This window comes from Acanthochromis polyacanthus, chromosome 12, assembly GCF_021347895.1.
Source record: "Acanthochromis polyacanthus isolate Apoly-LR-REF ecotype Palm Island chromosome 12, KAUST_Apoly_ChrSc, whole genome shotgun sequence".
In the NCBI taxonomy this organism is placed as follows: Eukaryota; Metazoa; Chordata; class Actinopteri; family Pomacentridae; genus Acanthochromis; species Acanthochromis polyacanthus.
In genome coordinates, this window is record NC_067124.1 from 31,848,928 (window position 1) to 31,864,902 (window position 15,975).

Genomic DNA, 15,975 nt, shown 5'->3' on the forward strand with positions numbered 1-15,975 from the left:
AAGAGGAAGTCTGTGGTCTGGAGTCACCTTACTCTGGGCAAAGCAGCAGAGAGAGAGATGGAGAAGGATGAGAGGCAGAAATGAAAGTAATGAAAGAGGAGTTGAGGGTGGGGGAGAGGGTATGATGAAAGGGAAAAGGGGAAGAAATAAGGTGAGGGTGTAGAAAGAGAGGTAGGATCAAATGGTCAGTGTGGTTCAAGGCGACGGGAACTGCAAAAAGACCACATCCGTATGGGAAACCGCAGGTGGGTCAGAGGCTTACAGACAGTCAGTCTATGTGCAGCTGTCAGTGCTCTGCTTCTGCTGACAAACCAATCGTAAAAATCACACAGAATCTTTCGGCTATGTATGCAGTTTTGACAGAAAATCCAAAGATAGGTTGACAACAACACGTTTTTCCCCCTTGTTCTTTTATTGTTAATCGTTGTTATCCTTCAGAAGAAACCTCTTCCTGACCGCGATATACATCTGTTTTCTTCGTCTCTCATTAAATACACACCTTTGTCCCCACAAATACAATGGTCAAAAACACAGTAGTCATGTACCGTTGGTTCATACAGAAAGAAACAAGTGAAATCAATGGTCCTGTGTTGGCAGTAGCAGTCATAATAAAAAGCTTTGGAATGGTAAAAGTACAATGCTCTCACACAGTCGTGGCTGCTGGATAATACACTGGATGAAATAAATCATGTGGATCAGGATATTTTGAAATTAATTAAATGAAATGCAAAGCGTACAATGGATTCATACATGCTTTGATGACCTGTTTAACTCAGACTGCTTTGAAGAACACTCATGTATGGAAGCTCATTTCTGACAATGATTAAAAAAAAAGATCCTGTAAGTCATCTCAATGAAAAACTCGAAATAATGACAAATATTCTCAGACTATTGACTTTGTATTACAAAGTCATGAGAGATCTCAAAAATAATGAAGTACTTCTGAAAATAATACTAAAAATCTCTCAAAATAATGACGTATGTAGAAAATGAGAAACTATCCCAGAAAGACTTAGTATTTCAAAATAATAGCTTGCTATCTCAAATAATGAGTAATCACCAATGGATATCATCACCTAAGACCACTTCAGATATTGTTTAACCAATATGGAATCTCAAAAATCATCACATTTCATTTCACGTGGTGCACACCAAGGTTTTGTCCCTTGATTGTGAATACTTGGACCTAAAGTGATAGGTAGTGTCTACGGATACGGGTCCGTATCCGTAGCCCACAGGCTACGGGTACGGCACTTTCCATTTGCCAGACAGATACGGACCCGTATGCGAGTCTCGCGAGTCAAGAAGCTGCTAACCACTGCAAACTGTTGAAAGGTAAGCAAAGGTTAGGGTTAGTGTTAGGGTCAGGTTTAGGGTCCGTACCTGTCGTATCGATGCTACGGGTCCGTACAGCTAGCATCTACCGGGAGTCACGTGAGCAGATCTCGCGTATCTGATTGGCAAATGGCAAGTGCCGTATCCGTAGTCCACAGGCTACGGGTACGGGTCCGTACCTCTATCACCTCTATCACCAAAGTAATAAACTCTGTACCTTTTTCATCCTCACTATTGTGCAGAATGCTCTATATCACTACAACAACGGTATTTTTAGCATCTAACCCTAGTTTTAGACATTTATTGCTTTTGTTTGCAGCATCTATGGAATTAACTGCAGTAATCTAGATAATTTACGAATATAATTTCTCTTATAAGGCCAGCTATGTAACCGCTAATGCTCTTGTCATTCCCATGCATCCATAGCTGTTGTTCATGGATGGATAATGTTTGAGCTTTAAGCTTTTGCAACCTTCCAAGAGTCCAGAAGCTTAATTTGATATTATGTGATTCCTCCAAACTCATTTAAATTTTGTGATTTTTGAGCCTATCTCGTAGTTATCAGTGGTGGTATTGATTCATCGCACCCACTTGCTTCTGTTGCTTTGGCACATGTAAGAAAACACAGGCCTCTGCAACCTTTGAGAATGTTTCGAAAATGCCATTATTTTTGAAATGCTAAGTCATTATTTTGTAAAAAGTTTCTCTTTTTTAAGATACTTAGTTAAAATTTAGCAAAAGTTTTCCTGTTTTAAATACTATGTTATTATTTTTAGATAGCAAGTCATTATTTTGAGAAAGTTTCTCATTTTTTTTGAGATACAAAGTCTTTATTTTGAGAAGTTTTTCATTTTAATGAGTCGCAGGATCTGTTTTTTTTTCCACCACTTTGGCAGAAATGGCCTTCCATACCAGGAGACTCGGTTCACACTCTGTTGTTAAAAGTTCTTTCAAAAAACTCACATAATGGTCATTTACAGCACATTCAGCTTTGCGGTTATGTAGTGTTACTTACTGTACGACTTTACTCTGGGCAAACATATAGTATATTATTCACATAGTATTCACATAACATAATATACATCTGTATGTACACATTCCTTCCACCCTCGTGTTTCCAGGCACTTCCTCCGGCTAACCTTTGTCAGATCACTGACTACGCTGTAGCTACCTCATTCTACATCCTCATCAAACACAAGCTGAATCTGCGAGAGCCTGGTAATGTCGGTACGCTGCTAGATACCTCATATTCTGGCGCTCCCACCTGAATCAGACTGTGAGCTGCAAATCAGCAGCAGAGTTCATCTAGCTGCCATTTCTCAGCTTGTGTGGGCTTCAAGGTGTCTCTCCTTATTTATTAGGGCAGGTCCTGGAGTGATACCTTTAAAACCCTCCTTGAAAAACTGCATTTAAAGGAGTTTCAGCAGATATGGTGGAGCATAACATATTTTTTAAGGGTAACGATGAAGTGGAGAAGAGATATTTTTTGTGGTTCTGGAACAAACTGTTGAAAAAAATACAAAGAAAATTGCTTCCATTCTGTGTGATGGGGGTGTTTCAAAGGTGACTCAGATCATTATGTGTATCTCACATTCCAGCCTGACATAGTTCCTTCTATTGATTCAGGCATAAAGAGTTCCAGTGATCTCCAGGCATTGGCCAGTGGCTGAAAAATAGCGGATTTTGTTTGTCAAAGTCTGTGGATTCTAAACAGCAGGATCTCTGGCCTACTGTTTCTTCCTATTTCTTCCTTCAAATTTACCATTTTTGCTTAAAAAAAGAAAAAGTGAAATGTGAAAACATCAGTATGTCCAGCAGTGAGCTAAAGCAATTTTTCCCTCCTCACAATCTTAATGCCCCTTTTTCATTTATATATATTTATTTATTTTACACCACTAGGAACAACAACTAACTTCATGTCAAAATTGTCAAAATGAGCCCCCCTACCTGAAAGGGTAGCGCTAAAACTCAAAACCGACTTGATTCAACAGTTTACAGTACAACCAAAATGCCTCAGACAACAAAGGAGTAAAAGAGTCACAGAGTGAAATCTGTGACGCAGCACTGGTTTAGACACTTCACCACAGCATTAATGGAACATCATTTTTCACACCAACACTATGGCATCTCAGTACGCTTCTAACAGCTTCCCCCTCCCACTTTGCTCCTTTTTTCTTTCCCGCTGGGTAGAAAATACAAACAATCACTTTGGAGCAAAGAACATTAGCTGATGCAGTACATACTTTTATGTTTGTAGGCATATATCAAGATGAAGCAGTAGAACAAAGTAAAGGATTCAAGTCAGTCAGTGGGATTGGCACCGTGACAGTAATGAGACAGGAATCACCCGTGGTGGCACCAGGCCCGCTGCTGTGATCCCTGGAAACGCCCACCGATAGCACACATGGTAATCCAGCACAAACATTATGGCAAAATACAACACATTGCACTACTGTACAGTTTCTGCATCAATACTGTTGGATACCGGGCTGGTCTATCCTAATGCTGTAGGTCTCTTAAAATCTCCCGTCGCTTGTTTTGTACACCAGTATGACGACCTTTTGGATTTATTCAGCGATTTTGAATAAATTTGTTCTATCGTCTGAGAATAAGGCAGTTTATGGTATGGTAGATAAGTCATGCCACAACCACAGTGGACTGCTGTCGTATGTAGCTCTTAAGAGGGTAGAAAAACGCTTCCACGTTTTGAGAACGCTGCTGAAACTCTGGAATTCTACATCCAGCCTCCTCACTGTTTGAATGAAACGATGAAACGCAGCCGAGGTGACCCTCCCTTCAGGGTCCGTTTTGTAGCTTAGAATATTGTTTTTTTTTTTTTTTTTTTTGCTGCTACAGAAACCCTCAGCACAAAGATTCAGTCCAAGAGGCAAAGGGGAACAAGAAAAACACAAAAAAATATCAAAAGCGATAAACGTCACCAACAAGGAGGAAATCACAGCTGTACATTAAAGGTGAAAAGTTAGAACCTTGACCATGTTTTTCTTTTTTTTTCTTCTCCCCTGTCCTCTCCTTCCTTTGCAGTTCTTTCAAAGCCAAGTCCACAGGTCCAAACATCAAAGGAGATGAGGGTTGCTGGGTGGCCTTAAATCGAATCTCCAGCGCTCGGGATCCTGCTGTTGTGGTAAACTTTTAGTTGCTATCTGCCCTCAAAGCAGTCCAAGTACTCCAGGACAAGGTCATAGCAAAATCGATACTGGTCCTGAAGAAAAACCCAATATTGTTGATTTAGAAAGTGAAAACAGGTGAATAATTGCAGGTTTATTCATTCCATTCCATAATACAGACAGACAATGCTTCATTGTTGTATTTAGAGACTTTCTTACCAGAGACTCCACCATGTTGGGTTTGCAGTTGCGTAGAGTTTTGACAGCATAGAAGATGTCCACCATGTTCTGATACTGGATCATCTCGAGGAGGATGTTGCAGGCACAGAAGGTCCCACTACGACCACCACCATTGCTGTGGAGGAGAATATGTGGCTTTAAAAACAACATCAATCCATCCATTATCTATACACTGCTTAATCCTAATTAAGGTCATGTGGTGCTGGAGCTTATCCCAGCTGGAATTTGTCCATTTTTCCGCATCCTATTCATTGTCTATGTGAAACACAGCACGTTGCATGCTGGTTGTCTTGCAGTGTGTTTAAAGCTGTGACCCGGTGTGTCTCCCTGGAGCTCATCTGGATAAAGTATACTTGACTTCTACTTTATTCAAATTCGATGCGGGGTGCAGAGGTCCGACACATCGTGAAACTTTTGTCAAACGTCTAAACTAGCCATTGCTGAACTAAAACAAAGACCGATTCAGCAACTGGAGAAGTTATTTCTTGCCTTGAATGCTTTCAGAAATATTTATCGGTGAAGTGTTTTCGCAATAAAAGACACGGTTTGTGTCCCAGCCACCATGCTGGTCCAACACATCTGCTGGACTCAAGCTGAAAGTGCTGTCATGTGACCACCTAGTGGCCCACTAGTGACTGCCCACCAAGCGATTTTCAGGTGCGGCGTGTTTACATGTGGCAAAAATGGATCCAGTGGACGCATAGCTTTAGGCCGAAGGCAGGGGACACTCTGGACAGGATGCCCATAGAGACAAATAATCACACTCACATTCACACCTTAGGACAATTTAGAATCTCCAATTAACCGCTGCATGTTTTAGGACTGTGGGAGGAAGCCGATGAACCCGGTGAAAACTCACGCATGCACAGGGAGAACATGCAAACTCCCCACAGAAAGTTCCAAGACCAGGACACGAACTGAGGATCTTCAAGCTGTGAGTTGACAGTGCTAAGTCTCTGTTTCCCTTTAAAAAGCACATAGTCATTTAAAAAAAAAGTGTAAACCATGTATACATCCGAATCATATTAGGGGCTGCTGGACATTTTCTGCATCAAACTGTTTTCTTTGCATTCCTTCACGCTTACCTTTGAAATTCTACATTCCTTCACAATATTTTTTGCTTTCCCCCTTGATCAATATGAACACTTGGTGTGCTGGTCCTGTCCGATTACGATACACTGCCAGTTTAGAGAAATGCTCTGTAGGTAACGCACAAAGCAGAAATGATGCAACACTTGAACCCGATGCTCAGTCCTCCTTTTCAAAAGGCAAAGCTGCAGCAGAACACTGCCACTGTCTGTGAGCACAGCTTCCCTGCTTGGCTGTGCTGGGCCAAGCTGTGCCTGTGGACTTTGGCTGCATTTGTAGTTGAATTTATGGTGCCATGCATGGGTTCAGCTGTATATTGAAACTACCCTTTGCTAATGTTGCACAATATACCAATACTAGATCGCAATACACTTCAGTTAAAAACAATACTATACCTCACTTTATTAGTATCGGTGCTTGACAGTGTGTAAAGAGATGCCATTTTTCCTTTGAGGTTCTTACTGTGCAACAGCAAGACAGTGTGTGTGCAGCTCTACTTCCAACCCCTGCAGGCTTAGTGGGGGTGCCAAAGGCTTCTTTTTGCTCTCGTAAGCTTTCATGGTGACAAAATGAGAGTCCAAGGATTGTTGCTCAAAGCAGAAGATGACATTATTTCGCTTACAGACAACATTCAAGGCGAGCCCATGAACAACACAATGTCTGAGTGTGAAAGAGGCTTTACCTTTTCTAACTGAGGGAGTGAACACCTTGCCAACTTGTTCAAAGGATTCAAAGAGTGACAGGCTAGGGAATGGGCTAGGATTTATTTGTTTAGCTACTTTACCAGCGTGGCAAACATCTCGATATGCAATGTCATGAAGGCACTGGTAATGTTAACTAATGATGCTGAAAATGAGGCGTTGGCAAGTATATACTGTATATATCAACAACACCAGTTGTAAGTGATCAGCTCAGTTCCTGCCGAAAGAGTGAAAGTGGGAAATTAAAATGTGTCCTGAAGTCCTGCTCAGTCTTTTTTTCTGCAAAGATTTAGCCTCTATTATATGTGGCATGTGAAACTGGAGAAACATGAATGTGTGAAGAGGTGAGGCAGGAGTTCCTCCACTGCTTTGCATTGACATTGTTGAAATGTTTTCAGTTTTTTGAATAATTTTTCAATTTCAGATTTTTTAAAATTAATAAAAACACAACAAACCTTAAGTTCTATGTTGCGTCATCTATTCTTCTGTTTGTGATGTTTCAGGTTTTTGTCACGATGTACACTATCGTTCAAAAGTTTGGGGACACCAAGAAAATTTCATGTTTTTCATTAAAACTCACACTTTTCTTCATGTGCCAACATAATTGCACAATGGTTTTCTAATCATCAATTAGCCTTTCAATACCATTAGCTAACACAATGTAGCATTAGAACACAGGAGTGATGGTTGCTGGAAATGTTCTTTGGTACCCCAAGTAGATATTCTATTAAAAACCAGCTGTTTCCAGCTACAATAGTCATTTACCACATTAGCAATGTCTAGACTGTATTTCTGATTAATGTTATCTTCACTGAAAAATACTGCTTTTCTTTCAAAAATGAGCGCATTTCTAAGTGACTCCCAAATTTTTGAACAGTAGTGTGTTTTCAGTGTGTGCACTGATGTATTTCGGCAGGTATCGCATCAAAGCCAGAATTTTGACAACACTCCTCTACTGCTTCTGTTAACACTAGAAAAGAAAGCATCACTATGTCACACTTTACATTACAATACTCCCCAGGACTTCCATACAATGCTCGGTAAGCACGAGCATGTCAATTCACTGGACACACTCAACTGCTGCATGTAATCAGCGTTAGATGCATTACAGACTAATGTGTCACCGTCATAAGCATGACAACCAAAGCACAGTCATGGCTACAGACACAATCACAGTGACAGGCCATGCCATTCCACGGCTACCGTCATGACAACGGCTGCAGTCTGTCTCGATTAGTCTCAGCAGCACCTCTGTTTATCTGTTTACTGCATTTGCACAGATTTGTGCAGGAGCCCCTGCTGTGCTCACAATAAATCAATAAATAATAGGTAAAATTTCCATATGTGATGAAATAATATTGTGAGGGAATGCAGAACACAATACAAGGAGATGTAAATCTTCAGAAATGTGAATTTAACAAACGAGGGGAAATATTTGTATTTTTTACCCCACGTTCCGCAATAAAAGAAAGATTAAGAAGAGCTAATAAATTTTGTCTAAGTTTTAACAGTCTGGGTGGAAGTCAATAATATAAAGGGCAGGAGATTGTCGGAAAAATATAAGTCAGAATTGCATTGGGCCAAGCTGCATGACTAAAGTTGATTTGAAGTGTCTTTGATGAATAGTGAGAAAATTATTATAACAAAGAACCGTCATGGCTTGCGGGGCCCTATTGCATAATTTAACACTTCATGCAATAAGAAGAGCCCAAAGTTGCATTAAATGTCTTTAAAAAGTCTATAAAACATGAGAACGTTACGGACAAAAGCTTTTCCAGCTCAGTTCATTCTGACATTCAGCTCTGAATCAACAGCAGATCCAGACCTCATTTAATTACACTGTTTATTCAACAACATTTCATTTAATAAAAGTCCCATCTAGTTTTTATGAGGAATGTGATGTTTTAATTTCTCTGTGAATAACTGCAGTCTAATGGAACAGCTGGAGTTGTAACATCTGTCCTGATGTTGATCATGAAGTATCAGAATACTTCTGGTCAGCAGTCATCCCTGAAGTTTTACATTAAAATCTTTACTTGTGTTGTGAACTTTAGTAAGAAGCAGAAACTTTAGCGTTGCCATGGATACATGAGTGTTAAATTCAGTCCATGTTTCATTATGGGATGCAGTCCAGCAGATGAGTTTGTGTTTACTGACAGCTGCCTTTCAGTCTGAGATATTAAGAATAAATAAATGTGCAGAATAATCTGAGCGAGTAGCTCAGGGGGTAAGAAGAGAGAATATTAAGTGGAAGGTAACAGGTTCAAGACCACTTTTTTTCTGAATTTCCCCTCATGGGATTAATAAGGGATAATAATGTGGAAATGAACCGATTCTATTTTTATTTATTCCCACACCTGCTGCAGGTATAGTCTCACAATCACAGACAATATATATTATTCGAAAGTCGGGTTATTGTTGTTTATCATCACAGTACAGAAAGATTCATGTTAGAAATATTCCAGTTAAGACTCTAGAATATCCTGATTTATGTAAATTTACCTCAGTAATATGAATGTTCAGGTTAAGATTGTGCAGTGATATTTATTATGTGAGTTTAGCTGATTAAAGTTTATGACTCTGCACTACAATATTATTTATTATTTAAATTTACATCATTATAATATTTAGGGTCAGACTCTACAGTATTGAGATTAAGAAATAAAATATTCTATAAAATGTAAATACACTGAACTCATTTGGATATATTTAAGTGAGACTGTACAATATTATTTGACACAAATCTATCTAAATCAAAATTTAAATCATTTTTACTCCAAACATTTACTGGACTGATTTAAATATTAAAATCACTCCTTTCTAATCCTCTGCTGTACGTTCAAACCTGAGGCCTTCAATAGAAACACACAAGTATCTGTTTGAAGGAACTTCTACAGAGTCCTGGTTCTAGAACTTGATGATAGAATTTTAGATAAACTTCAACAAAAGCTGCCTGAGAGTTTACAGGTTTTTATGTTGGATTGCTTCAGTAATTTAATGAGTTATCAGCAAAAATCAAGTGTTCATTTGATGAACTTCATTTCCTAAAACAATCAGAATTGGAGCTCATATCTTTGGCAGCTGTAAAGTTTCTGCTCCTTCAAAGTTCACAACATGATGAATTAATTCCTAAAACATTCTGAATGCTGGAAAGCGTTTGTGATGCTGAAGCAGTGACCAGTTTTTCTTTTTCTTCTCTGGAGATGCACAATGAGGGAGGTCTGCAGCCACTGAGAAAGAGTCTCACCACATCCTGACATGAGGAAAAAGACTTTATAGAAGACTACAGTGAGAAATAAATAAACCCTAGGGTTTCAATAGAGTCCTAGGCCTCGGTGCTCTTGCGGGGAGGTGGGTGGCAGCCTCCCCCCTCTACCCCGCTACCTCCCCCACTGCCCCCCTCTACTCCCCCACTGCCCATCACACCTTCCCCCGCCCGACAAGTTTTTCGAAAATCTGAATCTCGACGGGTTTCCTGAGTTTCTGGAGTTTCCACTAGGTCAGAGGCAGAGGAACTTGTCATGAAGAGGTGTTGGAGTAGGCGAGGATGGAGTGACTTTTAACAGCGACTAGAAGAGCAGGTCTTTAACCACCATCTCTAAAATCCATGGAGTCGGCTCCAGAGAAATGAAGGAAGGTCAACTTTTATCAACCTCCATCCAGATGTTTAACTTGATATCTTTGAGATTTTTAGTACCATGAACCTTTAGTATCACACTTTATTATCATTTATTAGGAATTTAATGGAATCCAGCAGCAGATTTAGTTTTTGTTGAGAAACTTTATTCTTGTCTTCGTGGGACTGCAGGATTTAAAACTGTTCCTTCTATTTGACCTCATGTTTATTAGTCTTAGTGGAGAAAGTTATTTTAATTGTCGATTAGTCTCTTAAAAAACAAATAACTGGATTAGTCAAGAGGTTTAAATTTCTTACTTTGTCACATTTTAAATATGACAAAAAACTAGAAAAATAAAGCATCTTGAGACAATTTCACCTGTAATTGGTGTTATATAAATAAAATTGAATTAAAATTCTATGTGTCTTGTAATGTTGGAAGAATTCAGACATATATGTTGGAAAACACATTTTATTTTTCCATTAATCTGTTCATTGTTTTCTCCAGTAATTCATTTCTTGTTTTGGTTTATAAAACGTCAAACTCAAATATATTCAGTTTACTGTCATAAAAACCAAAAAGATTTACATTCATGATGCAGGAATCAGGCAGTTTTTCACTTTTTATCTTAGTTTAGTCAGAAAGATAGTTGATAATGTATGAATTGTTGCAGCTTGTGAGCCGTAGAAGGTTTTCATCTTTGGGACCGAGTGTCAAAAAACTTTTAGAAACCAACATCAACAAAACACTCAAAGATTTGAACATCATTAAAGGGAAATTCAACTTTTGCATGACAGCGTCTAATTAAAGGACATTTATTTCCAACGTAAATGTGTGATATTCATCCTCTGGAGCTTCTCTTCACATCGTCTTCCACCTGGACTGGTTTGATCAGGAGCATGTGCAACAAACATCTGAAAAACTGCACTTTAACATCAATGAATGACACTGAAGTTTAATCTCTACATAAATGAGACTGAGTCTGGATGTGCTGCTCTGTCATTAACTCCTAAGTTTAGGGAAAGTTCAAACAAAAGAGGACAGCTCAGACAAGATTTGAAAATGAGCTTATTTTGAACAAACATCTCAGGCTTTCTGAGCTTCAGCACCTCTAGCAAGATATTTGAACAACAAGCAACTCAAGAGATCAAGAAGTTGGCGAGAGTTAGCTTTAGCTGAGCCAAAGAACGTGGGACACTAACCTAGCAAACATTTCAGACATTTCTCTGTGAATTATGAGAAATAATTGACTATTTAATGACAGAGCGACACATCTGAACTCAGTCTCATTAAAACAGACTCTAATTCAGTGTCATCCATCCATATTAAAGCGCAGTTACCCAAAATGTTTGTTGCATGAGCTCCAACAAAACCTGTCCAGGTAGAAGGACACTTTGACAAACAGGAAGTGGAAGATTCCAAGCAGATTTATAGAAGGGGGAACCGGACTGTACTAAGTGTGGTCCAGTATAGAGGGGTGTTTGTGGGTTTTTAAGGCTGATAATGATTATTAGTGAGACATTTGGAGGAGACATCCATTTGCAGTGAATGAAAGTATTTAAAATCTTGGAGTTAAACTTAGAAGAACACAAACTCTAACAGAAAAGTTTGTTGATACTTTTTTGTTTTGTTTACAGATGTTAAGTTAAAGGAGTTTTATCCGTGACGTTTAAGCAATCAAATCACTCAGGAAGACAGAGCGACCACAGGTAGATAAAGGTTCAGAGCCAAAGTAGCACCACTGATAAATTTATTTATAACCGTGAATCAGTAAAAAATAAAATACTGATAATCAGTAAATCAGTCAGTCCACAATTACTACAATTTTACTATGCATATCTCTTTCCTTTGACTTGTTATTTGTACAATGTATGATGTATATGATGATGTTTTTTCATGCCAAAGGCTATACTATGATGTTTTCTCAGAGGCATACTATGCTACTCTGTTTTGACCCTGAGCCGCTACACTCCTCCTCTGTTGTCATATTTTGGATGACATACTAAACTATCACATTTTTTTCCACATTTTGTACGACAAACTAAACTATGACGTTTTTGTGATATTTTGGACAACATACTAAACTATGACATTTTGGTGATATTTTGTGCGACATACTAAACTGTGATGTTTTTTCCACATTGAGGACGAAATAGTCAACTATGATTTTTTTGGTGATATTTTGGACGACATACTAAACTATGACGTTTTGTTACATTTTGGACAACATACTAAACTATGATGTTTTTTCCACATTTTGGATGACACAGTAAACTATGATATTTTTGTCATATTTTCGACGACATACTAAACTATGATGTTTTAGTGATATTTTGGATGACATACTAAACTATGACGTTTTGTTACATTTTGGATGATATACTAAACGATGACTTTTCCTCTTCTATTCACATATGACTGCTCTCCTGTTCTCTCCAGCAACACCATTGTCAAGTTTGCTGATGTCCCCACCATCATAGGACTGATCAGAGACAACGATGAATCAGCCTACAGGGAGGAGGTCCAGCATCTGGCGATGGTGTCATCATAACATCCAGAAAGGCCAAGGAGATGGTCTTGGACTTTAGGAGATCAAAGCGAACTGAGCACTCCGCCGTCTACATCGATGGAGAGGAGGTAGAGAGGGTGGAGAGCTCCAGGTTCCTCGGGGTCCGCATCTCAGCGGATTTCACATGGTCCACCCACATCTCACACCAGGTGGGGAGGGCCCAACAGAGACTATATTTCCTCAGGAAGCTGCGCCAGGCTCATCTCCCTCAAAAGCTGCTCTTAAACTTCTACCACTCCACCATTGAGTGCCTCCTGACCTACTGTTGTACAGTGTGGTTCACCTGCTGCACTGCAGAGGACAGGAAGGACCTGCAACGGGTGGTGAGAGCAACGGAACAGGTGATTGGGACCACACTACCTCCCCTCAGAGACGTTTACACCAACAGACTTCAGAGGAAAGCCAGGGGAATTACCAGAGACCCCTCACACCCAGGACACTCTCTTTTCTCCCCCCTCCCCTCAGGTAGACGCAACGGGACACTTAGAGTCAAAACCAACAGACTCAAAAACAGCTATTATTTTCATGCTGCCAAATGTCTGCTCCCTCCCCCGAATGACAATATCGCATACTTACAAGTGCAATATTTATGTAAGTGCAATTCATATTATGTGCAATAACCATGTGTGGAGCAGGTATCTAGCCACAAACCATTTCCATACTGTATATTTACTTTTTTGTTGTATATATTTTAAAGGGTGTGTTATATAGTTTATTTTTAATGCTGCTATTCGGAGAGTACTAAACAGATTTTCATTGTGTTCTGTAACAGTGAGAATAAAGATCTTTTCTATTTTGTCATAATTTTGATGACATACTAAACTATGACGTTTTTTTTTTACACAATTTGGATGACATACTAAACTAAGTTTCTAAGTTGTTTTTTGGGCCCTTTTGTTGGTTTTAATGAATTATCTTGTATATATTTTACAGGGTGTGTTATAAGGTTTATTTTTAATGTTGCTATTCTGAGAGTACAAAGCCAATTTTCATTGTTTTCTGTAACAGTGACAATAAAGATCTATTCTGTTCTTCTATTTTGTCATGAATTTGACGACATACTAAACTATGACATTTCTTTCTAAGTCGTTTTTTGGGGCCTTTTGTTAGTTTTATTGAATTATGTTGTATACATTTTAAAGGGTGTGTTGTACAGTTTATTTTCAATGCTGCTATTTGGAGAGTACAAAATCAATTTTCATTGTTTTCTGAAACAGTGACAATAAAAATCTATTCTATTATTTTGTCTTATTTTCAACGACATACTAAACTATGACTTTTTTCCACATTTTGCACAACATACGAAACTATGACAGTTCTGTCATATTTACGATGACATACTAAAATATGAAGTTTTAATGACATGATGTTTTTTTCCCCATATTTTGGATGACACACTAAACTATGACATTTTTGTGAAATATGCGATGACTACTAAACTACAACTTTTCTTCCACATTTTGGATGACATACGAAACTGACATTTTTGTCATATATTGGACAACAGACGAAACTGACGTTTTTTCCACATTTTGGATGACATACTTTAGTATGTCATCCAAAATGTTATGCAAATATGTCATAGTTTACTAAGACATATTTGTCATATTTTGGACACCATACTAAACTGTGACATTTTTTCCAACTTTTGGATGACACACAAAACTACGACATTTTTGTCATATTTTGGTAGACATATGAAAATAAAAACGCCATGTCGAAAAAAAATGCGATTTTTTCAACATGTCGTAAAAACATGCCATATGATGAAATAATGTAAAGTAGGCCATTAAAAACACTACAGAGCAGTCTCCTGTGAAGAAAAAAAATATGAATTTTGTCCAAAAAAAAACCGCCATAGTATACGATGTCGAAAAAAAATGTGAGTTTTTTCAACATGTTATAAAACCATCCCATATGATGAAATAATGCAAAGTAGTCAGTGAAAAATACTACAGAGCACTTTTCTTTGAAAAAAAATCATCTTGAATTTTGTCCAAAAAAAAACGCCATAGTATACTATGTCGAAAAACGTGATTTTTTTCAACATGTAATAAAAACATCCCATATGATGAAATAATGCAAAGTAGGCCGTGAAAAACATGACAGAGCACTTTTCTTTGAAAAAAAAAAAATCATCTTAAATTTTGTCCCCAAAAAAACGCCATAGTATATACTATGTCGAAAAAAAATACGATTTTTTCAACATGTTGTAAAAACATGCCATATGATGAAATAATGCAAAGTAGGCCGTGAAAAACACGACAGAGCACTTTTCTTTGAAAAGAAAAATCATGTTGAATTTTGTCCAAAAAAAACGCCATAGTATACTAGGTCAAAAAAAATTATGATGCTTTCAATATGTTGTAAAACCATGCCATACGATGAAGTAATGTATAGTAGGCTGTGAAAAACACTACAGAGCACTTTTCTTTGAAAAAAAAAAAATCATCTTAAATTTTGTCCCCAAAAAAACGCCATAGTATATACTATGTCGAAAAAAAGTACGATTTTTTCAACATGTTGTAAAAACATGCCATATGATGAAATAATGCAAAGTAGGCCGTGAAAAACACTACAGAGCAGTTTTCTTTGTCAACCAAAGCTGGTGCCTGTATAGCTCATCGGGTAAAGCAGGCGACCTATATACAAGGGCTGGTCTCTGCCACAACGGCCCGGGTTCAATTCCTGTCTGCGGCCCTTTGCTGCATGTCTTCCCCCTACTCTTCTCCCCATTTCCTGTCACTCTTCACTGTGACTATCACAATAAAATGGCAAAAAAAACAATCATCATAAACTCTGTCCCAAAAAAAAGCCATAGTATATACTATGTTGAAAAAAATGTGATTTTTTTTCAACATGTTGTAAAAACATGCCATATGATGAAGTAATGTATCGTAGGCCGTGAAAAACACTACAGAGCAGTCTCCTGTGAAAAAAAATCCTCATGAATTTTGTCCCGAAAAAACGCCATAGCATACTATGTCGAAAAAAATGTGATTTTTTCAACATGTTGTAAAAACATGCCATATGATGAAATAATGCAAAGTAGGCAGTGAAAAACACTACAGAGCAGTTTTCTTTGTCAAAAAAAAGCTGGCGCCCGTATAGCTCATTGGGTTAAGCAGGCGACCTATATACAGGGGCCGGTCTCCGACGCAGCAGCCTGGGTTCGATTCCTGTCTGCGGCCCTTTGCTGCATGTCTTCTCTCCATTTCCTGTCACTCTTCACTGTGACTATCGCAAGAAAAACAATCACCATGAATTTTGTCCAAAAAAAACGCCATAGTATTCGATGT

General features: G+C 38.3%; 1 protein-coding gene across 3 annotated transcripts in view; it reads right to left on the bottom strand.

Moving 5' to 3' along the window:
* Nucleotides 1-393: 393 nt before the first annotated feature.
* Nucleotides 394-15,975, bottom strand: part of ptprub (protein tyrosine phosphatase receptor type Ub) — a 232,400-nt gene continuing 216,818 nt past the window's right edge. For all 3 annotated transcript variants that reach the window (XM_051956864.1, XM_051956863.1, XM_051956862.1), the window contains 2 exons: nucleotides 4,680-4,815; nucleotides 394-4,555 (listed from right to left, as the gene is read on the bottom strand). In XM_051956864.1, the coding sequence (XP_051812824.1) occupies nucleotides 4,493-4,555; nucleotides 4,680-4,815 (199 nt within the window). In that variant the 3' untranslated portion in view covers nucleotides 394-4,492. The remainder of the gene's footprint in view (nucleotides 4,556-4,679; nucleotides 4,816-15,975) is intronic.